The 27,287-nt window shown below is 56.2% G+C and overlaps 10 protein-coding genes across 10 annotated transcripts; 6 read left to right on the top strand and 4 right to left on the bottom strand.

Annotated features, from left to right (window-relative positions):
• Window positions 1–289: 289 nt before the first annotated feature.
• On the bottom strand, window positions 290–2,873 carry LTHEOB_1439 (Vacuolar sorting protein 9; the record flags this gene model as incomplete). The annotated part of the gene is made up of 5 exons (XM_035510140.1): window positions 290–332; window positions 392–1,080; window positions 1,137–1,309; window positions 1,359–1,436; window positions 1,490–2,873. 5 exons carry the CDS (start codon window positions 2,871–2,873, stop codon window positions 290–292), a joined length of 2,367 nt encoding a protein of 788 aa, XP_035365949.1.
• Window positions 2,874–3,175: 302 nt separating this feature from the next.
• On the top strand, window positions 3,176–4,964 carry LTHEOB_1438 (Asparagine synthase; the record flags this gene model as incomplete). The annotated part of the gene is made up of 3 exons (XM_035510139.1): window positions 3,176–3,823; window positions 3,879–4,841; window positions 4,896–4,964. The coding sequence occupies 3 exons, from the start codon at window positions 3,176–3,178 to the stop codon at window positions 4,962–4,964; spliced, it is 1,680 nt and encodes a 559-aa protein (XP_035365948.1).
• A 1,289-nt stretch (window positions 4,965–6,253) lies between these two features.
• Window positions 6,254–10,887, top strand: LTHEOB_1437 (Polyphosphoinositide phosphatase fig4; the record flags this gene model as incomplete). The annotated part of the gene is made up of 4 exons (XM_035510138.1): window positions 6,254–6,467; window positions 6,521–7,118; window positions 7,193–7,471; window positions 7,752–10,887. The coding sequence occupies 4 exons, from the start codon at window positions 6,254–6,256 to the stop codon at window positions 10,885–10,887; spliced, it is 4,227 nt and encodes a 1,408-aa protein (XP_035365947.1).
• A 517-nt stretch (window positions 10,888–11,404) lies between these two features.
• Window positions 11,405–14,960, bottom strand: LTHEOB_1436 (UV-damaged DNA binding; the record flags this gene model as incomplete). Its single annotated transcript, XM_035510137.1, has 8 exons — window positions 11,405–11,710; window positions 11,763–12,209; window positions 12,267–12,611; window positions 12,669–12,838; window positions 12,950–13,591; window positions 13,646–13,900; window positions 13,976–14,808; window positions 14,866–14,960. 8 exons carry the CDS (start codon window positions 14,958–14,960, stop codon window positions 11,405–11,407), a joined length of 3,093 nt encoding a protein of 1,030 aa, XP_035365946.1.
• Window positions 14,961–15,170: 210 nt separating this feature from the next.
• Window positions 15,171–16,501, top strand: LTHEOB_1435 (DNA-directed RNA polymerase iii complex subunit Rpc37; the record flags this gene model as incomplete). Its single annotated transcript, XM_035510136.1, has 3 exons — window positions 15,171–15,177; window positions 15,419–16,197; window positions 16,250–16,501. 3 exons carry the CDS (start codon window positions 15,171–15,173, stop codon window positions 16,499–16,501), a joined length of 1,038 nt encoding a protein of 345 aa, XP_035365945.1.
• Window positions 16,502–17,537: 1,036 nt separating this feature from the next.
• Window positions 17,538–18,741, top strand: LTHEOB_1434 (3-hydroxyisobutyrate dehydrogenase; the record flags this gene model as incomplete). The annotated part of the gene is made up of 3 exons (XM_035510135.1): window positions 17,538–17,670; window positions 17,720–17,877; window positions 18,007–18,741. The coding sequence occupies 3 exons, from the start codon at window positions 17,538–17,540 to the stop codon at window positions 18,739–18,741; spliced, it is 1,026 nt and encodes a 341-aa protein (XP_035365944.1).
• Window positions 18,742–18,903: 162 nt separating this feature from the next.
• Window positions 18,904–20,529, top strand: LTHEOB_1433 (3-hydroxyisobutyrate dehydrogenase; the record flags this gene model as incomplete). The annotated part of the gene is made up of 4 exons (XM_035510134.1): window positions 18,904–18,953; window positions 19,011–19,248; window positions 19,311–19,508; window positions 19,579–20,529. The coding sequence occupies 4 exons, from the start codon at window positions 18,904–18,906 to the stop codon at window positions 20,527–20,529; spliced, it is 1,437 nt and encodes a 478-aa protein (XP_035365943.1).
• A 229-nt stretch (window positions 20,530–20,758) lies between these two features.
• On the bottom strand, window positions 20,759–22,400 carry LTHEOB_1432 (Zinc finger RING-type protein; the record flags this gene model as incomplete). The annotated part of the gene is made up of 2 exons (XM_035510133.1): window positions 20,759–21,635; window positions 21,697–22,400. 2 exons carry the CDS (start codon window positions 22,398–22,400, stop codon window positions 20,759–20,761), a joined length of 1,581 nt encoding a protein of 526 aa, XP_035365942.1.
• An 864-nt stretch (window positions 22,401–23,264) lies between these two features.
• Window positions 23,265–26,049, bottom strand: LTHEOB_1431 (Cystathionine beta-synthase core; the record flags this gene model as incomplete). Its single annotated transcript, XM_035510132.1, has 7 exons — window positions 23,265–23,359; window positions 23,408–24,134; window positions 24,188–24,542; window positions 24,590–24,915; window positions 24,964–25,041; window positions 25,095–25,522; window positions 25,575–26,049. 7 exons carry the CDS (start codon window positions 26,047–26,049, stop codon window positions 23,265–23,267), a joined length of 2,484 nt encoding a protein of 827 aa, XP_035365941.1.
• Window positions 26,050–26,368: 319 nt separating this feature from the next.
• LTHEOB_1430 (Transcription factor) lies at window positions 26,369–27,023 on the top strand (the record flags this gene model as incomplete). Its single annotated transcript, XM_035510131.1, has 3 exons — window positions 26,369–26,432; window positions 26,483–26,659; window positions 26,728–27,023. 3 exons carry the CDS (start codon window positions 26,369–26,371, stop codon window positions 27,021–27,023), a joined length of 537 nt encoding a protein of 178 aa, XP_035365940.1.
• Between the last annotated feature and the right edge of the window lie 264 nt (window positions 27,024–27,287).

Below are 27,287 nucleotides of genomic sequence, written 5' to 3'. Positions count from 1 at the left end.
GCGTTTGGAGACAGGGTGCTAAGGGACTAGTTTCATTTTATTGCAGTTAGGCCTCAGTTTTATCTCCTGTCAGTTCATCTTCACATAGAATGCAGGTGTGGGAAGAGCCAGCGCTTCTGTCGGGGAGTTGACCCATGGACGTTGCTACGTCCTCCGATATCTGAGATAAGAGAGGCCTGAAGAAGAGGCCTTCACCCACCTCCTCAGAAGATAGCTGCTAGGTGACCGCCTCAATGATCCGTGCAACGCCGAAAAGACGTGCTCCCCTCTTCCAGCTGGAAAAACCTACTCAGTTGCTCAATGACAAGCAAGCGTCAACTGCCAGCCCGACTCTGAGCCACGATTTCGTTAGACCTTGATCCTGGTATGATGGTGGACGTTGAAGACTTACCGGCCTTCCTTCATTCTGACAACGTCGTCAATGACGTCGCGATCAAGGTCCGGGAACATGCCCGCCAGCGTCTCGACCACGACTCGGTGCTCCTGACGCTGTATCCTGCGCGCTTCTTCAGCCTCCGCACTTGCTTGCCTAGCGGCTGCGTCTTCAGCACTGAAGGCTTGTCGCTGTTCCAGGTTCCTCCTCTCTGCCGTCCGCCGCGCATCTTCACTGCTACGGTGGTCGGGTGTCAAGCGGGGCGTGTTTTCTGGCTGAGGGGTAGAGACGGGTTGCGAGAGACTTGGCTTCTCGGACATGTTGTCATCCGAGAAAATACGGCCTATTGTAGACAATGGTCGCTGGATGGTGCGTAGAAGCCCTGCCACTGCTGCGTTCTCTTCCTCGCCGTCCTGCCCATTGCCCGCACTCGATCCACCTCGCGACGAAGATGCTCTCGCGGGAACGCGCTCTGCGTCTAGGGAATTTCTTGGAGTTACCTCGGGTCTACTGAGCGACGATTTCTCCGAAACGTGTACTCCTGGTGATGGATGCCGGTTGTGGGTTTGCGGTCGTTGGCGTTGCTCGTCTAAAGAATTCCTTTCCGCAATTGCGGAAACAGCCGCCTCCACGTTCTTCTCGAATTCCTCGTCGGTGATTGTGAGGCTGGTCCGATCGAGGTTCTCAATGAATTGGATAGCACCCATCTGGACGCCATGAGTAAGCACATAGCACTTCGTGTTAGCCAGGACCACCCTCTTACCAAAGATGAGATATAATAGCCTGCTTCGCCCCCAAGCTTCTCTTGATTACGGAACCGAAGGATGTATTGAACATTTGAAACTAGGTGATCCGGATTCGCTCGAAGAACGGTGAAGATAAGCAAGGGAACGAATGAGTCTGCCGACTGATCCGACTGTGCATTTCGTAGGAACCCTGATTTGATCAGATCGTCTATGCGGTAAGTTTTTGGAAGTTCACTCACCAAAGATGACCTTGCAGCAGTTAAGAATGCAAATGACTTTGTCTCGGGGAGCCCGGTAGTTCTTAATCTTGAGGAGTTCTGGAAACAAGTCAGCTTACCGGTTTGGCCAGGGAGGCATCGGGAATATCTACCTTGCTGAGCGAGTTTGAGGAACTTCATCCCCTTGTCGTTCACAGGCTTGATGTCCAAATGTTCCTCTGAAACCCAGCTGTAGATCCGGATTTTCTGGGCCAAGACTTCATCCCTCTCAACATCTTCCTGATGCTGGCCCCGTCTCCCTGGGCCTGCCGGTGTCCCCCTTCTCCGGCCCTTACCGAACATGGGTTCTGGCGGCGGTATCGCAGGAGAGAAAGTCTGAGAGTACAGCCTATTCATGACCAGCTTCTCCATCCCCTCCCTAGCATTATCGAACTCGGCATCTGATACTGTACGCCAGACTTCACACTGTGCCATCTTCTTGCTGATGAATTCCAGGAAATCGCTTATAATTTTGACTTGCTCATGGACCATCCATTGCTTCTTGCCAAATTCATACAAGAACGATCGGAGGAACTTTGCAACGGGGTCGGCCGTGCGGTGGCGCAATTGTTCGAGAAATCGATGGAAATCAAAAGGAAGATCTGGCTCGGGATCGGGTTCCGGGGGTGGGGGCTTGTATATGGAGTGAGGATGCGACGGGGCGGGGCTTGGAATAGGAGCCTGGTCGGTAGCAGGACTGGGTAACGAGGTGTTCGACGAAATGCCAGGAGGCAATGGAGACTGGATAACAGGAGACAAAGGTGGCGCCTCGAGGTTCTGCTGAACGTGAGAGGGATTGGCTTCGGGTGGTAGCAGGCTTGACCTCCTGGGTGGGAAGGCCTGCGGCTGACCGAACGTCGGGTTCGTCTTCTCCAATCTTGGAGACATGATTTCATCCATGCCAGGTCCTTCGCCGCCTTCGCCGAACTGGTCCATGATGCTCTGTATTTCAGACCTCGAGTCCTCCGTTGCACCGGTGGATGTTGTATTGCCCGCAGCGTCATCCCTCTCGCCGAACGCAGCGGCATCATCCTTCTCGTTGAAAGCAGCAGCCTCGTAGTCCTGCGGCGGGAAGCCGGGGGATACAGGCGACTCAGGAGCAGGGGAATAGCTATGTTTGGGTACAAGGTATTTCTCGTCCTTTGCTGGAGGGGGCGGCGGCGGCGGAGAGCGCACCCTGTCGGCGGATTGAGAGGCGAGAGGGGCGGATTCCAGGGATAGCGCATTCAGCTGAGCTTCTGGAGGCTCGGCAGAGGCATCAGAGGCCTTAGTGCCACTGCCAACCGTCTCCGCAGGCACCTCGGCCAGAGGCGCACCCTCTTCGACATTAGCTTCACTCTTCGCAGAGGTTGCTACGGCGGCGGGGTCTTTCGAATCGACATTGTCGACGCTAGAGGCAGAATCGCAGGGTTGATGAGACGGCTGCGGGGGCGGGGCAGCAGGGTCAGCAGAAGAAGACTGGTCGTCGGGTTTAGCGAGTAGCTCCGGGGGAGACATCAGCCGCGGTGCGGGCAGCAGGGCGGGGCGGGAGCTCAAGACGGGCAGCCCAAGGTCCCATGCGGCGGGGCGGGCGTAATGGTAGAGAGGCGGAGGTCTGGAGGAGATCGGCAGTGGTGGTGCGGAGGGGCTTGCGACTCGGGGAGCGTGGAGATGGTCGATAAGGTGCAGGTGGTCTGGCAGGAGGAGAGCAGCAGTAGGGCTTAGCGCCTTCCACCGCCTTCGTCATGCGCGCCAAGGGTCGCCCGCAGACCCAGCTATTTCTGTCCCCGCCCCCATCCCACCTCACCTCCGAAGACCCAATGTGCGGCATCTTTGCCTCGCTGAGCCGCCAGCAACATGTGCACCCCGACCGAGGCACCGCGCAGTTCCTGGACAACAGGGGCCCCGATTGCTGCCACGCCCTAGAGCGCACCATTGACGCTGCCGCCCGTGTGCATGCTGTCTTCCGCTCGACGGTCTTGGCCCTGCGCGGATCGAGCGTCGTCGCGCAGCCCCTGCTGGATCATGCCTCTGGCTCGGTCCTGTGCTGGAATGGAGAAGCCTGGGAGATCGACCAAGAGCCCGTGACCGGCAACGATTCACAGGCTGTTTTGGAGCTTTTCCAAGACGCATGCGGTCGAGATCTGCCCAACTCGGCCTCTGCTGTCGTCGACTGTATTTCCCGCATCCGTGGGCCTTACGCCTTCGTTTTCTACGACGCAATTGGCCACCGCCTTTTCTACGGTAGAGATTGCCTGGGTCGACGTTCACTGCTGCAGAGCACCAACGATGCCGGTGACTTCGTCCTCTCGAGCATTTGTGACGGCCATGTCAGCTCGTCTTGGCGCGAGGTTGAAGCCGACGGCATCTACATGGTTGATTTGGACGCTAGCATCTCGACCACCTTCCATGTCACCCACATTCCCTACCTGCATGCAGGCACTAACGATGTTGCCCGCCAGGCGTTGGTGAGTCCCAGGCAGATTAGCCAGCCTTGACTGAGTTGACTGACTCCGCCGTCAGGTACTGCCATACCCCCCACTGAATCGCGCCGTGTCTACAAGTCCGCCTGTACTAGCCGAAGAATCGTCGCCTGTGCACTCGCTGAGGGATCATCTTACGAGATCGCTCAAACTGCGCCTGAGAAACGAGATGCCCCCTGTGCACGGCGGCAAGCAGGACCAGAGCCTCGCGAGAATCGCTGTTCTTTTCTCTGGTGGGCTCGATTGCACGGTCATCGCTCGTCTCGCGCACAAAATTTTGCCGTATTCCGAGCCTGTCGATCTTCTTAACGTGGCATTCGAAAACCCTCGTATCCATCGTCCCCACACCGATAAGAGCGGGTCCGAGTATTCGCCCTACGAGCTCTGCCCCGACAGAATTACCGGTAGGGCTTCCTATGCCGAACTGTGCGAGGTCTGCCCAGAGCGAGCTTGGAGGTTTGTTGAAATTAATGTTCCATATGTGGAGACGTTGGCTCACCGCGACGTGGTCATCGCGTTGATGCACCCGCACAATACCGAAATGGATCTGTCCATCTCGTATGCTCTTTACTTCGCCTCCCGTGGCAGTGGCACGGTGAAGGAGCTCGCGGGCCAACAAGTCGAGTATGCGACCCCTGCGAGAATCCTCTTGTCCGGACTCGGGGCGGACGAGCTCTTTGCCGGATACCAGCGCCACGCCACAGCCTTCAGCCGCAACGGCTTCAGCGGTCTTGTCGACGAACTTGAGTTAGACATCAACCGGCTCGGTAAGCGGAACCTGGGCCGAGATGACCGAGTCATTTCAAACTGGGGTAAAGAAGTGCGCTTTCCATATTTAGACGAGCAGTTGCTCTCTTGGGCGCTGCAGGCGCCGGTCTGGGAGAAGACTGGGTTCGGACAGGACAGCAGCAGGGGCGAGATGATGGAGCCGGGCAAGAAGGTCTTACGACTCCTCGCATGGACGCTGGGAATGAGGGGAGTGGCAGCTGAGAAGAAGCGCGCAGTGAGTTGCTCTGCTCGATCCTGCAAGCCACTGAGAAGTGCTAACGCAAGATAGATTCAATTCGGAGCTCGCACGGCCAAAATGGAGGCTGGAAAGGTAAAGGGGACGCAGGCAATAAAATAAACAGGTGAGTGTATTTTGGGAGCAGTCTCGGCTGAGCCCCCCTCACGATGGTGGTGATGATTGGCCGGGGGCGCGCAAGCGCAACCGGACCATGATAGATACTTGTGAGATGGAGCGTCCCCAAGCATCGGCGAGCGCAGCTACTCTGGGTTTTCCTCACGATAACCGGGTATTGCTGTCGTCAGCCTGCGGGAGAGGCGCAAGTCGTTGATCAAGCAAAGGCAAGTCTGAGCCATCATGGGGCCCGGCGGCGGATTGGCGAGTTATTTGCACGGCCACATCTGGAAAAGGTCCGAAATGCTGACGATAAATATATCTAGGGTGTAGTCGGGCCAGCCGTTCAAGCCTTGGGCGTGCGGAGATGAACCCTTCTCGGTAAGGCGGAGGAAAATGGCATGTTGAGCTTGGCGGCGGGGCGTGCTCTGGCGGACCAAGGGCTTCCAAGCACTCGGGTGCATTGGCGGACAAATGATTTGGCGCACGCGGCAAGCAGGGGTGCGCAGGCCATCCTGGCACATCCTGGCGCATCCGACGATCTAAATACTCTCACGAGCAGCAAGCGGAGGCGCTGGGGCGGATGGCGGCTGGTCGGTGACAGCGGCTTCTATTGGCTCTAGGGAGTGTGAATAGGAGGGACACGAGGAGTGGTCGTGGCGCAAGACAAGCATTTTTCGGGAGCCGGAGACGGATAAGGGGCCTAAATCCAACGTCATTGCCGAAGAGCGGACTCACCGAAATGGAAAAGGGATCCACTGGTGATCGGGCTGTGGCGAGTCAACCAACGGCAGGCGAACGGCGTTATGCAGCGACCCCTGGCGGGCTTTCTGGCAGCGCGCGGCGACGCAGCTTCTCTGCCACCGGCGATCACATATCTGGGCTCCGCAGTGGACTGCTCTGTTCGTATTCAGCACTCGCCGCGGCGGCAGGCTTTTCCACGGCGGGAGCTGCCGCACGCACCGGGGCCGCGGCTTGGACTCGCTGCTGGCGTTTTCCCCTTAATCTGAGCCGCCGAGAGCCCGCTCGTTTCATGCCGGCCTATCCCTCGTCCGCGGCGACTCGCTAAGTCCGTGCCTCTGCACCACCACCTCGCCCTCTTCTATCGCGCCTCCTCTCCTTCCTCTCCGTTGCGAGAGTGTCTGCATTTTTCAGTGCGCGCCTGCACTGCCATTCTTTATATCTTGCGCCCCCGACATTCTTTATACAAGGCCTCCATCGCGCCTGGCTCCCGCGCCGATCGCTCATTCGCTCCCCAGGCCGCCCCTCGTTCACCAGCCACAGCTGCATTAATCATGTACCTCTCACGCTCATTCGCCCTCTCCGGGCTTGCAGCCACTCTTCTGCCCCAGGCTTTGGCGCAGACCTGGACTTCTTGCAACCCTCTCAACACCACCTGCGACAACAACCCTGCCCTCGGTACAAATGCCACCTTCCACTGGAACAAGACGCAGGCCGACTCGGACCTGTGGACGAAGACTGCAGGGACCATTGACTTCACCACCAGAGGTAGTCCTCGCACGCCCGCCACGGCCCCGCAATGATGCTAACGTGCCGCGCAGGTGGTGAATTTACTATCGGTGGCCAGGGTGACTCGGTGTCCATCATGTCCAGCTTCTACATCTTCTTCGGCCGTGTCGAGATCGTCATGAAGCCGTCGCCCGGCCAGGGCATCGTCAGCAGTATCGTGCTGCAGTCGGAGGACTTGGACGAGATCGACATCGAGTGGATCGGTGGAAACAACACCCACTGGCAGTCTAACTACTTCGGCAAGGGCAACACGACGACTTACGACCGTGCGGTCTGGCACCCGATCGAGGACCCGCAGAACGTGTGGCACAACTACACAATCGATTGGACCAAGGAAAAGCTGGAGTGGTGGGTCAACGGCGAACTCATCCGCACGCTCAAGTACGAGGACGCAAACAACGGCGACAACTACCCGCAGACGCCGATGAACCTGCGCCTCGGCAACTGGCCCGGCGGTGATCCCGACAACAACAACATCGGCACCGTCGAGTGGGCCGGTGGCGAAGTGCTGTGGCACGATGCGCCCTTCACCATGACCATCCGCGACGTCTACATCGAGGACTACAGCGAAGGCAAAGAGTACAAGTGGGGAGACATGACGGGCAGCTACGAGAGCATCGAAGCCATCAAGTAAGTATCACTCTGTTTCACATGCACGGGGCGGACCCCTGCATGTCTCGGCAGTGGCTGACTCGGAACCACAGCGGCACTTCGGCGGCCTACGACGAGCTGTACGGCGTGCACGGCGTGTCGGGCCACTGGGCGGCGATGCCGGCGTCAACGCGCGGCGGCATCATCGCAGGCGCGCTCGGCGGCTTCGCCGTGTGCGCGGGCGCATTCATCTTCTGGTGCCTGAAGAAGCGCAACCAGGGCGCCAAGGCGCACAAGCTGGAGGACGACACCTGGCAGAAGGAGCAGGAGGAGCTGCTCGAGTACAAGTCGCAGTACCAGCGCATGCGCGGCGACAGCTCTGACGTGCACCGGTAAGGGTGCAGAGACGCGCGGTTCGGATTCACGGTTGGGAGGAGTTTGTCTACTGTTCATCGTGCAGGAAGTCTGTCATGTCATGCTTTGGTCGTCTTGCTGGTGGCTTGAGAGGAGTCTTTCGCGGGTCCATATACCCTATTATCTTACGGCAATATATATTACTAGTGTTCTTCTGCTTCAACCACGTCCGCTGTGGCGGTGCGGCGGGCGCCAAGCCTCCGCCCGGTCGTGACGCCAACTCGTCTGCAACCTGCACCGCACCACACACTACGCCAGCCCTCTACACCGACTCCGCCTGCGCCCTTCCCGGATTCGGCGCCGCCCGGACGCTTCTGCTCGCTCGGGAGCCGTCACCGGTGATGGTCGCGCTTCGCACGTGCTGCCATCGAGACCGCCTGCCAACCCGCCGATCCGCAAGCTGACCGTCACCATGGACCAGCCAGACGCCGACCCTGCCTCCGCGCATCCTAACCCTGAAAATCCCCCCAGCTACCCCATGGACCCGCGTGAGGATGCACTGCTACCTCCCGGCATCCTGGATCCGGGCTTGGCCGCCGATTGGGCTCCGACCACCGTCCCGCCTGTCAATGATTTCTTGCCCCCCGCCGACGGCGCCGAGAAGGATGCTAGCCCGGTGAATCTTGACGACGGTGATGAGGAACCTGCTGAACCCAAGTCTTTCGAGCGCTCCAACAGCCCCGCCCAGATGCTCCGCACCCGCGCCGTGGCCTACGAGAAGGTGGGCGAGGACGGCATCAACAAGATGCACAAGTTCACTCTCTACGAGACCAGCCACCGCTTCTACCTGGTTGGTGCCGACGTCCTGGACATGCAGTTCCGCATCCTGAAGATTGACCGCACCGCCCCGCCCGGCCACCTTAATATCTTTGAGGATGACAACGTCTACGACCGCAAGGACATGAACCAGCTCTTGAACACCATCGATGAAGGCAACAAGGGCTCCGGCGGCCTGAAGCTGAAGTGCGTCGCGTGGGGCCTGCTGGGCTTCATCCGCTTTACCGAGGCCTACTACATGCTGGTCATCACCAAGAGAACTGCCGTCGCCATGCTCGGAGGGCACTACATCTACCAGATAGACGGCACCGAGATGATCCCGTTAACCACCGGTCCCACTTCTCGCTTTGCCAAAGACCGGAATCCCGAGGAAGCAAGGTTCCTTAGCAGCCTCAATAACCTGGATCTGACCCGCTCCTTCTATTTCAGCTACGCCTACAATGTGACCAGATCCCTTCAGCAGAACATCATTCGTGAGCGGGAAGCTCTGTGCAAGGGCCACCAATTTCCCAAGGCCGACTTCCAAGAAATGTTTGTCTGGAACCACTACCTCCTTGAGCCTGCACGCGGTGCTTTGAAGAACACCTATGACTGGTGCTTGCCCATAATCCATGGCTTTATCGACCAGTCCACTTTGGACATCTTCGGACGTCGCGTCTACATAACGATCATTGCAAGGCGGTCGAGATACTTTGCTGGTGCCAGATTTCTGAAGCGTGGCGCAAACGATCTCGGCTACGTTGCGAACGATGTAGAGACCGAGCAAATCATTTCCGACCTGCTGACCACGTCATTCCATGCTCCTGGGCCACGCTTGTACGCTAATCCCACCTATACATCGTACGTCCAGCATCGAGGCAGTATCCCCTTGTACTGGACTCAGGACAATAGCGGTGTGACTCCCAAGCCCGATATCGACCTGAACCTTGTGGATCCATTTTACAGCGCTGCCGCCTTCCACTTCGACAACCTTTTCGAGCGGTATGGCGCGCCTTGCTACGTCCTGAACCTCATCAAAGCAAGAGAGCGCACTCCTCGTGAATCCAAATTGCTACACGAGTTCAAGAAAGCCGTCGATTACCTGAATCAATCCTTACCCGCAGACAAAAAGATCGACTACAAGGCATTCGACATGAGCAGAGCATCAAAAACGCGCGGCATGGATGTCATTGGAAGTTTAGAGATGATTGCTGAAGACGTGCTTCAAAAAACGGGCTTCTTCCACAATGGAGATGCGGAGCGGGACATGCCACAAGTCCAGAACGGTGTGGCAAGAACCAACTGCATTGATTGCCTTGACCGGACGAATGCTGCGCAATTTGTCATTGGCAAACGTGCTCTCGGTCGGCAGCTTCAAGCGCTGGGAGTCATATCTGGCAACACCGTCGAGTACGATTCCGATGCTGTCAATATCTTCACATATATGTTCCATGATCACGGTGACACCATCGCCATCCAGTACGGCGGCTCGCACCTCGTTAATACAATGGCGACATATCGGAAGATCAACCACTGGCAAAGCCATTCTAGAGATATGGTGGAGAGCTTCAAGCGATATTACCACAACTCTTTTCTAGACTCGCAGCGGCAAGAAGCATACAACCTGTTTCTAGGAAACTACCAATTCGCCCAAGGCCAGCCGATGCTCTGGGACCTCGCCACGGACTACTACTTGCACCACACCGACCCCAGACAATGGCCGATGAAAAAGCGAAAAGACTACATCAACTGGTTCACGCCGGAGTTCCTGGAACCCCGTGTTTTGCCTCCGTGCAGCAGACCGGCGCCGAATGGGGCAGCTGACATGACTGAGGCCTTCGACGACTACTGGCTAGAGTACTACCGCCCTCTAGCACTGTCGTCGATCGCAAAAATCTTCACATTCAAGATGAATACGACTCCGAGATTGGTGTCGGAGAAGCCTGGTGGCGGCAAATCCTACGATCTCAGTCCTTTCACGCCTCGAAAGCCTGTTCCACATGAGATTGAGCCGCCTGAGAAGAAGGTCGCAACCAGAAAGGGGGTTACTATTCTTGATCCACATAGTGAAGAAGAATCCATGCGGGAGGGATCAATTCCCATGTCCAGAGGTCCGTCTGCACCAGGCGGTCTCCTCGAGGGCTCTCCCGCAAAGCAAAGTATCCTACGAGATCCTCATTTCGAACTCGGTGTGCCCTCACACTCGTCCACCACACTTACCGATTTCTCCTCGTTTAAGCCACCCGATAAATCACAAATGGCGCAATGGACGCTCAACCAATTCCACCACAGCTCGCTCAACCCGTCCGTAACAGTGGCGGAGGCATCGGAGTATGAAAGATACATCAGTCATCCGCTCAATCTTCCACTCGTCGTGTCAACCGAATTACCGGATGACTTTTCCAACATGGATTTTGTTGAGTATGTCAACAGCGTGAACGGTGCAACGGGCGATGGCAGGAACTGGGAAGTTAGTGGGGATGAGCTTGCCGAATACATAGATTTCCTGAATGTGCCGGAAAATCCGTTGACGGTCATTGAGGAAGATGGCGAGAAGAAGCGCTATAAGAGATACAGGCAATGGCTCAGGGGGAAGAGTCTTTTCAAGCAAAGCAAGGTTGATCCGGAGTATCGTTAGGTGGGCATGAGTAGGCGATGGGTTCTCTCTCTTTTTGTCTTTTTACGACCAGAGATTAGTTTTGTCACGACTTACGAGCTTTTTTAACTGTATAATCGTTATGTTTGATTATAAAGAGATGAAATGATATGTCGACCGGCTCAGCCAGTACGCTTTTGTTTTTCGAACATGCCTACCTGGCATTAGACACGCTGTATCATATGGGGCTTGTTTGGGCCAATGAATCTAAGATGGTTCGTAAATGCTACAACATGAGGATGTGATCCAAAATGCAACCGGCAGAAATGGCGAGCAGTGAAATCTATCTGCATCATCAGAAAATATGAATTTCCGTATATCATGAGACTTTTCTCAGGTGAAAATTAGACAGCATTCAAACGCTACTTGAAACAGGCTTCTACCTTCATCAATGCACTGTATACCTCTCACGTCAACAGTTCGTTTCTCATCTCTTCATTTCTCTAATAGCCCACCACTGACGAACACCCGTCATTTCTCATCGCCTACACCATAGGTTCTAGTGTAGCCTCCGTAGTGTTTCCACCAATGCCCTAACCTCCTCAACATCAATCTCCGCATACACTCCCTTCACCAACTCTTCCTGCTCCTGTGGTTTGAGGTCGAGGAAGCGCTCGATGAGATCACCGTCAACAAAACGGTTCGGCTCCTCTTCCTCGCGGACCTGGGTCTTGAAGGCGCGGTATCTAAGGAAGGGGTAGTTGCCGGGGCTCTTCACGAATTCCGCGAGCTGCGACTGCAGGCGGATAAGGAGATCAACCTTGGACGGGGTGATGAGAGCAAAGAGGTATATGGAGCCCTCGACCTGCAAGTTGCTCAGTCAGCGCACGAAAGAGAACCGATGAGCGACGACTTACCGTAGCAAAGAATGCTCTCGGGATGACGGGAGCGTCGGAGGCGGTGGCCATGTCTATGCGCCGGATACGGTTCACCTGCTCGCCAAGTAGCATGTCACCCCGGAGCATCAATCTCTTCCTGTCCTCTTCGGTGACGCCGCTCACGTCGCGCTCCAGCAAGATCAGGTTACCCTCCGCGTCGGCTTGAAGATATGTGTTCTCATTGACCTCGGCAAGAGCCGTGCTCCAGCTGACCTGGACGTGGCGTGCAACTTCCTTGAGCTCGTCGTTTTGCTCTCCAGCGCTGGGGCGATACTCAAGCACCGACACTGACTTGATGAGGTCGGCAACTGCAATCTGATTCCCGGTCACGGTGATATCTATGGGTGCGGTCGAAGTGCGGTAGCTGGCTTTCTTGACGAGAAGAGGCGTGCTCGCGGTAGGGTACTCGAAAGAGTAAACAACGACCTTTGACTATTAGCCATCGGTAGGCCTGCAGCTACCATTCAGCGGATATTTACTTACCGTTTTGATCAATCCAGCGACAATCTTGCCATCGATCATGGCAAGACACCTACAGGCGCCCTTGGTCGACATCTCTGCGATGACCTTGAGTTGTCTGTCTTCGGTGACCTCAAACACCAAGATCCGTCCTCTTGTGCTGCCTGAATCCTCTTCGTCTATCAAGTTCGAGGTTCCTACGATGAAACGTTCGGCTACTCCCCCATCGCCATCGTCGAGCTCGGCCCGGATCGCGCACTCCACAATTTCGTACTCGTTCATCTCGAAGCTGTGTAGTTCTTTGAAGACGACCTCATCAGCGAGTCTGAAATGACCCTGAACTACTTCCTCACGATCTCTCAGTACTCGCTTTATGGTACCGAGACCAAAAGCCTTTAGATGTGGCGAGTAAGCAATCCTTCGTACCGTCTCATTGACGTGCAAGGTCTGAACATGTGTTCTCCTCTCTTCATCCACGACGGCAAGGTGTAGCTCCCCGGACGCAGCGATTGCAATAGATCGAGGATAGGCCTCGGCGTTGAAGGGACACACGCAGGTCGCTTTCTCCGCCGTGACTGCTGAGTATACCAGGCGCCCTTCGGATCCGTAAATCAAGCTGGGATGTTCACAGGTTGCAAACACATTGTACAACCCGTTGCCACGTGGAAGAGCTTTGAAGTTAGCTTGCTGGGTACCAAGAACAGTACTTTTGCGTCCTGATAGAGCGAAGGTGGATGGGTCCATTGCGAAAGTCACCACGTTCCCGTCTGCGGTGGCAATGAAGAGAGTGGGGCTTTGATCCGCAAAAATCTGGGTAAGCAAAAGTGACCGCGGCACCGAAGAGCCATCGTCGCTCAGACGGATGGTCTCAATTGTCTCGAGTCCGTCAAGGCTGAGGATTGCCACCGCACAATTCTGCCAGAATCCCACAAAGCAGATGTTGTCGGTCGTGTGCGGGATAGCTACACAAGACAGTTGGTCCTCTGCACCGTATTCCTTTTCCGCAGTCACCTGGATGGTATCCGTGATAGAAAGGATGATGACACGGATGCCGCCAATGGAAAGAATGACGAAGCGATCATTTGAGTCAACGTCAGTGATCATTTGGCCTGCCGGAGCGTTCCATTCTGAGACGACCATGCCATTCTCCAGATCTGTCAGCCTCACGGCAGATTCTGTGACTTGAAGGAGCCGACCTCCTGGCACATTGCTGGCTAGCAAAGTGCTTTCTGCGAGCTGCAGACCCTTGAAGTCCTCAACCTCTTCAACCTGTCCGTCGGCATCAAAGCAGAATACACGCGATTCGTTGATGAGAGAAACCAACAGAGTGTCGTCAAAGTCTTCAGATGCTGTGGACGACAAGGCGAAAAGGTTTGAGATGCTGCCGATCTCACCAAGCGCACCTTGGTCTTCTAGCCCAACACCACTTCGGACGCTTCGGAGGCTTCCATCCTTGAATGCACCGCTGCCTGTGACGATTCGAGCCTGTCCAGAGGAATACTCGTTACTTTGGCCTTCCCCACTCCTGTTGCCCATGTCCATGATGGTGAAGTCCAAGATGGGAGCAATGTTGTGGAAAGTTTGAACGACCTCGGTCGAACCCTCGGTAATGCGAATGACCTGCGAATCACCCTCATGGGAGCCTACAAAGACGTGGCCTGCGTCCAAGTAAACAAGGGCAGAAGCTCTGGAAGTTTCCCCTATCCTGTCTAATCTCCACCCCTCAACGGCACCGCTGCCTTCGTCAAGGAGGAGCATGAACAAGTACAATCCACCGAAGTCATCAGCGAGGAGAAAACGCTGGTTGTCAATCTGCTCCCAGGAAACGAAGATGGTAGACTCATCCAGAGGTTTCTTGACGAGAGCCTTGGTATAGTCATTGAAATAGGTAATTGACGTTTCACCAAGAACCAACACGCCGTAGCATGGAGCGGGGACGGGTATCAGATGACTTGCACCAAGATCCAGGTCTTCCTTCAAGCCCTCAACCGTATCAAGCGCTGCTATGGCCTGTTCATCAGCACCAGCAGATTGAAACCCTAATTGACGTAGCCGCAGTCGGATCTTGCTGTCTTCGTCTTCTTCGTAAAGCAGGGCCAGGAGCGGCTTCTCGGTTTCGGGTGACTTGCGATGGAGAAAGGCTGATGAGCGCACGAACATCTCCTCTATGCGGGAAGGCACGGGTTCGCCCAGGACACTGATTTCGGGGTCGCCTTTCCTTTTGCCTTTCTCTGTAAGAGGTACCACGGTGATGATTCCTTCGTACAGCTCCAAGGTCATGAATTTCCCGGTAGGATCGAGCAAGCTTCTGTCTCCGGTCTGAGAATCGCGGGCAGCTTTGTCTGCCAGGTCCTGATATGTCTTGACTGTCTTCAACTGCTTCTCCTCGGGGCTCCAGGCCATGGTAAAGTAGTAGTAACGATCGGTGCCAACGAAGAGGTGCTCGGTCGGCTCGTTTGCGGGGCGCAGCCGGTTAAGCATGGTGACTTTGCCGTAGACGGCCTGCGAATGGTGCAAGACGAGGCCATCGTCGGATTGGAGATAGAGCTCAAGACGGTTCGATTTTCTGGCGGGCGGTCAGCGCGGAAGACGTCATGGCGGGATGGTTTGGGCGCTCACGCACGCGACCACAAGGCTCTCCTCGTCGTTGGAGAGCAGATTGAGCTTGATGGCGTGACGGACGCTGCTCGGGCGGTGGATTGGCGCAATGTAGGCCATGCTGGGCACCGCGCGTCAGGCAAGGCAGGGTGGGGAAGGAAGATGGAAATGCTCTGAGATTCGGGGCGGCGGGACGAAGCTCAGCTTCCCCGGACTTTGGCTACATAACGCCGACGTGACGATCGCTGCACTTCCGCCTCCGCTGCCGCACTTTTTCTCTCTGACGCGCCGCACGTTGCCGACTCTGACGAAACCTCATCGCAGCCCACCATGTCTCGTAAGCACTATCTCTCCCGCACGTTATGCCTGCTGCTTGTCGATGCACACCCGAGACCTTGGAAAATTTTTGGTTTCTCGCACACCTTGAAGATCATTGCGCGCCTAAACGCCCCGCCAACTATTTGCGCCGTGAAGGAGCTCTGGGTGACTGGCACACCTTAACCCTCCAGCGCATCTTCCTTCAAGTCGCGCAAACTTGCCGCAGCTATTTTTTCAACTAGAAGCTAATATGAAATCAGCTGCAGCTGTAGACCACGACGACGACCCCGTCCTTGCAGAGTACGACGTCTTCATCACACCGGAGCTCGAAGAACAAATCTACCTCCTACAATATCCCAACCGTGGAAGAGACCAGCCGTATAATGAGCGCAACAACTCGAAACCCGTCGAAGTGCGTATGAAGCCCAATACAGGCTTCATCGAGGTCGACGTCCCAGTGAACGTCCACGGAAACTACGACAAGCGCAAAGGCGTGAAATGGGGCGAGGCTATGCGCATGGCCCAAGACAACGGCGAAAGCGCCTTTGGTTTGGCGGCTGGCTTCAGCGGCCTTGCAAAGGGGGCGGTACCCCCGAGAGCTGCTGCTTCCAGTCGCGCCGACATCCAGGACATGGAAGTGGAAGAGGACAGCGTGGAGCAGCTTCTCCAGCGCTTCGACGATGCCAATGACAAGGGACACGTGATGAACAAGCAGACTCTTGGTGGGCAGATTATGAAGGAGGAGACGGGCAAGCCCATCTACATGCTGGGTACCTACCGTGGCAAGGAGCTTCATCTCACAAAGATCGCCGGCATCGTCCAGATGCGCCCTCAGTTCCATCACCTGGATGCTGTTCGTGAGCTTGCCAATGCCAACCGCCGCAGAGAGCGTGAGGCCGCCGAGGGCGCAAGGGCGAATGAACCGCGCGCTGTGCAGATGACCATCAAGAACGAAGACAGTGATTCGATGCAATCCAAGGAGTTTCTTGCCCGCGCACAGGAAGAGAAGTGGACTAAACTGAGATACTATGATGAGGAGGTATGCCATCGTGTTTGCATGCGTCCTGGAGTTTGCGGCTAACCATCATTAGACCGACGAAGCTTTCGAAGCGTACCACGACAAGATGTTTGTGCAGGACACAGAGAACGCCGCCAAGCTAAAGTCGTCGATGACGAACGAGCAGTACCTCGACGCCATCAGCGCTGAGCGCCACGATCCGAGCGGGCGTTCGAAGAAGAAGCCGTTGACGAAGAAGCAGATGCAGCGGATTGAAGACTCGGAGGATTCCGACGTGCCCGAAGACGACGAGGGAGCACACGCCGAGACAGACAAGTTGGAATAAGGGAATTGATTGTTTCAGGCATAGCGACGGCGTTGGAGGAATTCAACGAACCTAAAACGGCGTTTACTAGGTATCAGGCGCAGTACCTCGTCTTTCTTGGTGTTTCAGTCCTCATCTGCATCGTCGCTTTATCCAGGAGATCAAAGTGGCCTGAGGTCGAAGAATGAGAAAGAGGGTGATTCTATCTACGGTCCATACAGTCCCCTCTCACAGCCGATGGCTAGCATGGATTTGTTTTTTGCTCATGCCATGGGTAGTTGAAGCTATCCTCTAGACAAGAATGTGGATTGAAAACTTCACATACACGTCCGGACGATAGCTTCAGCCACCCATATACGTTATTTTTCAAGAAGGAGCTAAAGCATAGCTACGCCTAGGGCCTTACTATTCTTCATGCTAGTCTGCAACTAGGTATCAGGCGCAGATGCAAACTTTCGGCAGGTGAATTCAACAGATTGGTGGGCAAAGACTGCTCAAACGGGATTGAGAGCTCAACGCAGATTCACAACTGCTGTTTGTGGAATGATTTCCCGCGCATGCAGGCCTCAAGCAATGGCACGTTGATGGTCTGACAGCAATTGTGTCTGGGCACGGCATGCGCTAATTATCACCTGCAGGTACAGAGACCAAAAGAGATCGCATGCAGATTAAAAAGGTCATTTTCTCCGGCGGCGAAGCGATTCCCGGACCACAAAACTCTCCAGTTTTCTCTCCACCGCTCCCCGCCATCAGAGTGGAGGATCAGGCGTCCATCCCCCACCCCCGCACGCCGTCACACGAAAGCTGCCGGAGTGTTTCGTTCCTCAATGACCCGAAAGCGCCCAGGGGCTTAGCCGGGCGGTCGCGCAGCCGCATCGACGGAAGGCCGCCGGTGCCGCAGGGATGCATCGAATGATGTGCCAGCCATTGACGACCTCGGCTGAAGGGCATGGTCGGGATCGGCCAGCGGAGGCGTTCCTCCGTCCACATACATCTGCCAACTCCCTTGCTTCCCACAAGAGCCTTGTCTGCTCACTCTGATCGCGTGCGGCTCATCATGACCACCATGGCTGCGTCCCTGAGGCGGATCCCTTCCGCTGTGCGCCCCGCACGCTTCGCAGCGAAACGATCATTCTCCACCTCGCCCGCGAACCAGGCCGTATGGGGCTTCATTGGGCTCGGCCGCATGGGTATGTTCGCCAACTTGTCGCGTGGTCACAAGACTGACCGTCTTCGCAGGCTATCCCATGGCCAGGAACCTGCGGGCGAAAATTCCTAAGGAAGACTCTCTTGTTGTTCACGACGTCAACACTACAGCGACATCCAACTTTGCCAAGGAAGTTGGCCCGCAAGGCATCCACGTAGCTGAATCGGTGCGCGAAGTTGCTGAGAAGGCGGTAAGCTCACCTTAAGAAAACGCCCCCACTCCCGCTATCATTCCAGTGGGAACTACGTTTTGCGACGCTTGTCGTGATTCCAACAGGAATCCACAGTCTTTCAATCAGACCAACTAACTCGTCATACAGGAAACAATCATCACAGCTCTTCCAGAGCCTCACCATGTGCGTGGTGTATATGCAAACATGCTAATACCACCGACACTACTGGAGCAAGCTGGAGCTCAGCCACGTCTCTTTATTGACGTGTCTACCATTGACCCCCAGTCGTCTCTTGAAGTTTCAAACGCGGTGCACTCAACCGGACAGGGCAAATATGTCGATGCGCCCATGTCTGGAGGCGTTGTGGGCGCAGAGAAAGGCACACTGACCTTTATGGTCGGAGCGCCTGACGACATCATTGACCGCGTGCGCGAGATCTTGTCGTTGATGGGCAAGCGGACGGTGCACTTGGGACCTGCAAGCTCGGGGCTGAAAGGCAAACTTGCTAACAACTATCTCTTGGCCATCAACAACATTGCGACTGCCGAGGCCATGAACTTGGGAATCCAGTGGGGCCTCGAGCCCAAGGCGCTTGCGGATCTTATCAACACTGCTACGGGCAAGTGCTGGCCTTCTGAGGTCAACAACCCAGTTCCAGGAGTGGTTGAGGGGTCGCCAGCAAGCAGGGGTTATGAGGGAGGATTTGGGCTAAGCCTGATGAACAAAGACCTTAAGCTTGCGTTGAAGGGGGCGGAAGAGTTCAACATCAAGGTCGAATTGGGCGAGCCGGCTCGCGCCGTTTACGATGCAGCATCGGAGCAGCCTGAGTGCAAGGGCAAGGACTTTTCGGTGGTGTATAGATACCTAGGCGGCAAGGAATAGGACAGTGTTGCGCGAGTAAAGATAAGCCGCACGTAGCCGTGATGAATGCTGAGGTGAAGTCGGGCGGCTCCCCATGCTCCGTGCCCCGGCTCGAGCGCGTTGCTAGGCCACACGCTTCGCTTGGCGAAAGTGACATCAACCGTGACAACACCTGCGCCCGCTATGTCCGAGTTGCTGGAATTTATTTTCACCCACGAGGACGCCTTCAAGAGGTATTGATACCCCAGCTGGACCTCTATTTGCATGCAAAAATACTGACTCTCATACAGTAGAGGCCGCCTCGCGTCTTTGTATTCCGACTTTCGCATCCAGCAAGCAACAAACCCGGACGGCTACCACGCCAACATCTTAGCATGGCGTCAAGCCCTCGCCCACGCCACTCGAGCTGGTCTCGTTCCCTCTCAGACCGGCGCCAACAACCTGCTCATCCTGGGCACCGGTGAAGCTCTGCTGCGAGAGCTCGCAAGCAAGGACTTCGGCAGACCGCTGGCGCTGGCCGCAGTAATAGTTCGTTCCCGGCATAGACAAGGCATATGATGTGGAGAGAGGTTCCGCTAACGCTGGCCTAGCACGATGCTGCTACGAGCAAGGAAATGATACCACTGAAGGACTTCCTCGCCGCAAAGACCAGTATCTACTCGCGAAGCTGGAACTTGAACCCGTTCTCGGTTCTCTCTTGGGGATTGCAGCAACTAGGCGTTATCGGCGGAACAACATCGCAAGACAAGCTGGCAGTCGGTGAATTTGTTGTCATGGCGAACCTAGAGGTATTCTTTCCCGGCCAGCGCAATACACCATGCACGAGAGAAAGCAGCTAACCACCCACCGCTCCTACAGGCCGCTAGCAGCGCCGTCATCGCCCAAGCCTCGAGCCACAAGTCCGTCGTCGACCGCGTCTACTCTCTCGACTCTTTCCGCGCCGCCTTCGCCCACGCCCTCTCCCCTTCGCGCGAGTTCACGCCCACCGACATCGCCGTCCTCCTCACCCACCTCTCCCGCGACAAGTCCGCCCTTTCCTACGACCCGGCCTCGCAAACCATAAAGTTCGCCCCCGCCAACGCCACGCCGAGCCCCATCACCCAACAAGACATCACGATCGCGCACCTCCGCGGCCTGATCGCCTCGCTCAACGAGCAGATCCCGGCCCTCGACGCGCGCATCGCCGCGTGCGACGCCGCCGCCCGCTCCGCCGTCGCGACCAAGACGCCCGCGGCGCGCACGACGGCGCTGGCGGCGCTGCGCTCCAAGAAGTTGGCCGAGCAGGGCCTGCAGCGGCGCGCCGACACGCTCGCGCAGCTCGAGGCCGTGTACGCCAAGATCGAGGCGGCGGCCGACAACGTCGAGGTCGTGCGCGCCATGGAGGCCAGCGCCGGCGTGCTCAGGGGCTTGCACGCCCAGGTCGGCGGCACCGAGGGCGTCGAGGCCGTCGTCGAGGCGCTGCGCGAGGAGATGGGCAAGGCGGACGAGGTCAACGACGTCATCAACGACGTTGGCCGCGAAGGCGCTGCGGTGGATGAGGACGAAGTGGACGAGGAGTTCGCGGCGCTGGAGCGGGCGGAGAAGGAGAAGCGGGAGATGGAGGAGGCGGAGAGGACGGCGGCGAGGTTGAGGGAAGTGGAAAGGCTGGAGGAGGATCGGAAGCGGGTGGAGAAGGAAAGGGAAGAAGAGAAACGGCGAGCCGAGGAGGCGAGGTCCTCTCAGGAGGAAGAAGAAGCGCAGGTGCTGGAGACGTCGCGAGAGTTGAAGCGTATGTCGCTGGACGAAAATAGGCCTGTTCCAGCAGAGTAGGAGGATGTGTGGATGCTAGAACACGAATGATTTTAGGGCTCCGGGGGTCTGGACAGAGGGTTTTAATTTTGGAGTAAGGGTATCATGGCACGGACACGGCAAGCGCTGGCGCACTAGGAAGATTATGGGTATCGATTGCAAATTGCTGGTCTTTTTGTGCTGTCTATAGAAAGTAAAGAATGACCGTTATGTACCATCCGTGAGCGCCGCCGCTAAATATGTCTGGTGATTATCTACCATGCTCTGTATCCATGTCGATGATCGGCTCCGATGGGACCTCGAACATGGGCCTTTTCCGTACGTCCTTTGACGAAGCCAAATGTGCCGGCAACGACGAAGGTACCTTCTCTCGGTCAGCCGAGGCCGACTTTGAAGGCGATCCTGTCGCCTGGCTCGACGAGGTTGGGGCCTGCGTATGATCGGCAGCTGTAGTGGTACTGTTCGCATCCTCCATCGTGTTCGAGTTGCGGTGCGGAAGCGATGGACGACCGCTGGCAGCGTCGTCGACTCTGTCACGCACCTTCTCAATAGCTCCCTCATTGTCTTCGTATGGATGAGCCTCTTTGCCTTCTTCTAGGTTCTCCACGCTCGCAGGAGGCATAGTACCGTTCGTTTCTGAAGATGTTGCCTCTTCGTTCTTCTCTTCTAAGTTCTCACTTTCGACCTTCGGCGCAGCACGCTTGCTCCTGGCTGCCGCAATCAACTCGTCGAAATGACTCTTGTTGTTCTTTGCCCAACCGTCGCCGTCAAAGTCCTTCTTCATGACCTGCGAACCACTCGTGCTGCCGATAATGCCGCCGCTCTCCAACGATTGGCTTCGCTCCCATTTATCCAATTCTGATAGCAGCTCCTTCTTTGTCCGCGGTCGAAGCGAGTCGACGTTCGCATTCCAAAGATTGACCCACTCGGTGTGTCTTTTGATTTGCTGGGGGCGGGTGCCAGTACTCGGTATACCAAGTTCCGAAAGCTTCTTGCGAAGGGCTGTGTCTTTAAGGAGCGAGTAGTTGAGTTGCGGGAGACGCTGTAAGGGCTCTGTATTTCTCGAGGGGGCTAGACCATTGCGGGAGCGCTGGAGAGGATGGGTCGAGGCTGCTGTCTTGTTTTGCCTTTCAAATCAACGTTAGCACGCAGGGTATCCTTCAACCAAATGGAAATAATATGATGTACCGTGTCCGCGTTGCTCGCAAATAAGCGTCATCTTTGTCTTGGCCGTCGCAGCGATCGAGATGCGAGAAGACAGCTTCCTCTTTCATGCGCTTGTTGCACATGGGACATGCGACCAGACCGTCATTTGGTTGAGCCTCCTCGTCCTCTTCTTCTGCTACAAAGTCTCCGTCACCGTCATCCTCCAAGTCAATGATCTCAGGAGTCCGCGAGCTGGTAGAAGACCTGCAAGGTTGGGTCCTTGTCTTGCGCACCGGCCTGCGCTCAGCCTCTTCTTCGCTCTGGTCCTCTCCGTCCTCCGAGTCCTGAATCTCGTCTAGCTTCCTCTTCTTCTCGCTCCCGCGTCCTCGCGCCTTTTTTGCTCCTGGGCCACTCTCGGGGCCGGTCTCTGCCACGCCTCTCCTCGCCAGTTCTAGCGCGCTGGGTCTGGCCCTCTGGAAGGTGTCGACGAGCTCTTGGGCGGTCCAATTGCGACGGAGTTTCGAGTCCTGATCGGCGGCACGGCAGGTGGGACAGCGACCGTCGGCGGCGAAGCAGCGGCGAATACATAGCGAGCAGAAGGTGTGTGAGCACGACGTCATCATCGGCGTGTCGAAAAAGTCCTTGCATACCTGGCACCGCAGCGCCGACTCCAAAGGCGCGAAGTCTGCGAGCACCGTGCCAAGCCAGTCGGTAGAGTCCGCTATGGTGAACGCTTTGGCATCCATAGTGGGAGAGGGTGGAGGGGAGTTCCGAGGCGCGGCGTCGGCGATGCAAGTGGTAGTGGAGGCAAGGACGCGCCACAGAAAGATCGGAGAAACACAGGCGCTGAGGGTGTGATTCAAAGGAAACCGCAGCTTAGCTCTAGAAGGAGCGAGAGAAGCGTGTGCGGGATGTAAATTGTAGGTTGGACAAAGGTGGTTGACATCAGTGAAGCGGGACGTGACTGCGCGAGTTCGCGCGTCGCGCTACGCGTCTGCGAAAAATGGCCAGCTTCCGCGCCGAACAACCGTCAACCCCCGCTCCAGATCATCATTGTGCATTTCGTAGCAAGTCAGATGCAATAAGAAGTACATATGTCCATACGAAGCGATTGCTTTTTCAGCAGCAACAGATCATGCTGCACAATACCTATGCGTGTCCAGGGTGAAACGAGTCATAACTGCCACGATCTATCAGGCGAGTTATGTCAGAGAGCCCTGCTGTCATTCTTGGAGCTTGTCGAGAATGGGCGGCGCCATGATTTGGCGCGACCCACGAGCTCAAAGAGCTTAATGTGACCACTCCTCAATCGGTGATCTGCAAGAAACGCATTTCAGCCGTCTACTTCTGTGCCTCAAACCTTTCTTCTGATGGCGTCTGCCCCGCCTAACATAAAGGCAGGGGCATGGTGCTGTAAGAACACGGTCAGTCAGGCACACGCGCAGTGGAAGTTGATGGGGAAGGGCGACGCGGAGCTTTTTGTATGTCCCACGGCACAATCCCGGGCCGTCGCCTGAAAGGGAAAGTGCCTTCTTCCACCTTGTGCCTTCTGAATCGAGGGAAATGAATTGCTTCGCGCGAAAACTTCTAAGCGATGTGGCCCAAAGCCTCTACCTGTCCTGCAGTTCCAATCCTTGGTCGTCTCTATCCTCTTGTCCCGCCCTCTCTCGCTCTGAGTGACCTTGCGGGACTCTGGGGCTGAGCCCTGCAGCTCCCATTGTGTGGCTTTCGCTCAATCTGACCTTCCCCTTACCCAACCCTATCTTCATGCCAATGAACTCGGCCACTCCTCTGATCGCTGTCCAGAGTTTCTCACCGCGCTCCTCCATCGCGCTCTCGTCGCGCGGATTCTCCTGTGCCTCAACCTTGAATTGGTACTTCAAGCAGTCCTTGACCGTAATGAGTCCACTAAGACGGCCGCGATACTCGACGAGAATGACTCGTGGGCCCATCTTCTTGAAAAGCTCCATGACAGTCTCTAGCGGCAGTCTGGGATGCACGGAAAGCGGAGTTGGGTCGACGAAGCGACTCATGTCAATCGTCATCTGAGCCGAAGTTGTTGCCATTGTGTCGAACGAGATGGCCGGTGCAAGGTTGCTGGGTGTTTGGACTCCCATTGACCCTGGTGTGAAATAGCATTTCGCAGATGACGGCAATGACTGCAGTCGTCGAGCCCGGTCAATGGCATAGCGAAGCTCGATGCGACCGATGTACCCGAGCAGTGTTTTGGATGTCCTGTCTTCAACAATCGGGTATCCGGAGAAATCGTTGTTGGCGAGAATCTTCTCTACCTCACGTAATTGCAATCCCGACGCCGGCAAAGTGATGGGATTGCTTGTCATGACCTGGGACACGGGCACTCCAAATGTGTGTTCCTCTTTGTTATCGAGGAATGGGAATCCGTTCGCCCAGATAGCGCGGTCGGCAATACCTCCCTTTCCAAAGCGTTCACTGACCGCTTTCGTGACGCCCACGACGATCTGCAAGGCGAATCAGTATACACGACAACCCTAAGAAAGAATCAAGCGCGTACCATTGTCGGGAGGATGTAGGTCAGAGCTCCGGTAAGCTCAAACATGATGACAACAACCGAGACGGTTATGTGCATGATTCCACTGAGCGCAGCCGCAGCTCCCAGAAACGCGTATGTACCGGGCGTGATGCATGGACCATCTGGGTCGCATGCAGCGAAGAAGCCTGAGTCGGGGAAAGCGTCGTACAAGGCCTGCACAAGAACCCCAACCATCCTGCCAAACGAGGCGCCAATAGCCATAGATGGGACAAAAATGCCTGCAGGAACTTTGCAGCCGTATGAAACGATGACCAAAAACGTCCGAATGACAGTCGCAGCACCTAGTGTAAAGACAAGATGCCATCGATGCTTGCGTCTACACCTGTCAGCGCATCTCACACGTATTTGGGCCACTCAACTTACTCGCAAATCTCGTCATAGTCATGCGCTCCCTCACACTCTCGGAAGAGAATCTCCATGCTCTCAGTCATGTCTATCCGCAGAAACATGTTCGGATAGCAAATGATGGCTGTGACTAGAGCCAGTATCGTAGCCTCCCAGATTGGATACTGCGCAAGATACTTTTTGCGGAAGGCTTGGACTCGCAGGTTCCACTTGATAACAAAGGCGCCGTAGAGACCACCGAAGATGCCGAGAAGGATGTAGAAGATAACCTCGAAAAAGTGCCAGTCGCGATCGTACTTGACTTGGAACATGACCAACTGGCCGGTTCTGAAGGGATTCATGGCCTGATCTTATCAGCATGGAGAATCAAACGTCACGGGCCAGAGACATACAGCTAGCACCGCAGTTGCAACCAAGGCACAGAAATAGCTTCGCCACATTGTCTTCAGAGGGAAATGGTTTGCAATTTCCTAATTCCATGGTTAGCAGACATCGACACACAACCAAGAGCTGGACAGCGCACCTCAAGGGAGAACAACACGCCGCCGATCGGACTACCAAACGCAACTCCGACACCGGCGGCAGCGCTGGCTGTCAGGATTTCGCGTGTTTTGGAGGCATTGCGCTTGTATTTGTTGAACATGCGAGAGACGACGTTTCCTGTGCAGACGGCATAGTGAACACTAGGGCCCTCCTTGCCGACGGACAGGCCTGAGGCAATTGCAAGAGGGAGAGTAATGGACTTGATAGCCAGGGTCTTGAATCCCAGAAACCCCTTCATGACAAAGCCAGCCACAATACACTTGATCTCTGAGATTCCCGAGCCAGCAGCATAGGGAGCGAACGACTTGACGAGTCTTCCGGCAACGAAAGCGAAGGCGGTGGAAAAGACAATGTACAGGACGTAATTGACGGGCCAGAAGTTGCTCCAACGGTGCCACTCTTTGCAGCCTGCCAGCAATCAGCATACCATCCAGAAGCTTTCGTGTCCAGACGGCCGTACCGTTCTCGGCGCCCCAACAGCAAAACTGCTCGTTCAGGTAGAAGGCGGTGGTGCAGTAGCCCAGCTTGATGTCGGACAACCACTCGGTAATGATATTCAAGAAGGCCGCATTCAAGCCAATGGCAATGCCGACCAGACTGACGACAATCCAGGCCTGCCCGGCGTCGTAGGCATCGTACAGCTTGCGGCGCCAGGTTGGACCGCGGCCGCGCTCAAAGAAGCCTTGCTTCTCTTGCCGGCGGGCCTTGCGGCGCAGCTGCTCGCGCGCAGCATCCTGCACCCAATCGATTGTTGTAAAGTCCTCGTAGCGTTTGATCTCGGCGATCTCCTCGTGGATGGCGTGGTCGGCAGTGGTGCGCTCGTGGTCGACACCCTCCTCGGCGTTGGAGAGGGCGGACACGCGGCGCGTCAGCGTACCTCCGCGCGGCTGGGAGGAGGCGCGCAGGCCAGAAGCGGAGCTTGAGCGGCTAGTCATCGCATCGTGTGCCTATCCGAGCGGCAGCGGGGCAGTTCGTCATTGATCGCGCAGGGGGGAAGGTCGAACGCGCGGTGATGTCGGCTGGCTATGCACCAGGGTACCTTACAGCTCCGGCCATCATATCGCCCGCCGATCCCTGCCAATCTTGGCTTATCCGTCGCGACTCTCCACCGCGCTCCACGCACGCGTTCCTCGCCGAGTACCTCCCACCAACTTTGCGATTGTCGCCAGCTCTGCGAGCAACCTTCAACAGCGCCCCCTGTGCTTCAGCACCAGTTACCGCCAATTCTGCAACCCGTCCCGTCGCCCCGCCGCCATGCCATACAACAACAATCCCATCCCACGCCCAGCCAACATCACCGGCTCCGTGTCGCTTCCTCGTGAGTCCAGCCGCATGCTCTGATGTACTCCAATTAACACTGCTGCGTAGTCGCGCGCGTCAAGAAAATCATCCAGGCCGATGAAGACATCAACGCCTGCTCCGCCAACGCCGCCTTCGCCATTGCAGTCGCAACCGAAGAATTCGTCTACTACCTGACCGAGCAGGCCCACAAGATGGCCAAGGCGGAGAAAAAACCCAAGCGCTCTTTGGGCTATACCCACGTCCGTACGTCCACCTCATCCGGGTCCCTCGCTCCCCTACAAGTCCCGAGCGCTCACACACACAAATCGTAGAACAAGCCGTTGCCCGCCTCGACAACCTCGAGTTCCTGACCGACGTCGTTCCCAAGACCCAAAGCTACAAGGACGCCAAGGCTGAGCGCGAGAAGAAGAAGGCTGCCCAGGCCGCCGCCCAAGAAGCCGCTCAGGCGAACGGCACCGTTCCGAATGGACAGGCCACCCTCACAGCTCCTGTGATCAACGGTCAGCCATCGAACAGTCAAGCTACGGCCGGTGCTGAGAAGCTTGAACCCGAGCCCGAGCATGGAGGAGACGCCATGGATGTGGACCCGAAGCCGACACCTGCGTGAGTTGCTAGTTGACAAAGATGGGCGAGCTAGGACGTGCACCAACCGGAGCTGGCGTTATATTGGGCTTCTCACAGATATCAGGAGTCATGGTTGAAATTGCATCGGATGGCGTTTGCTTGGTTTGTACGGATTTAAAGAGATACCAAAATACTTAGAAGCAACGATGTGGACCACCACCAATAAGGTATATTGCTGACCGTCCAAACCCTGAAGAGAGGAAACGGTATGCAACTATTCTTCTCCTCACAGTCTTGTTCCCGTATG

This window comes from Lasiodiplodia theobromae (genome assembly GCF_012971845.1).
Source record: "Lasiodiplodia theobromae strain AM2As chromosome Unknown scaffold_4, whole genome shotgun sequence".
In the NCBI taxonomy this organism is placed as follows: Eukaryota; Fungi; Ascomycota; class Dothideomycetes; order Botryosphaeriales; family Botryosphaeriaceae; genus Lasiodiplodia; species Lasiodiplodia theobromae.
This window is presented reverse-complemented; position numbering and strand designations above follow the sequence as displayed.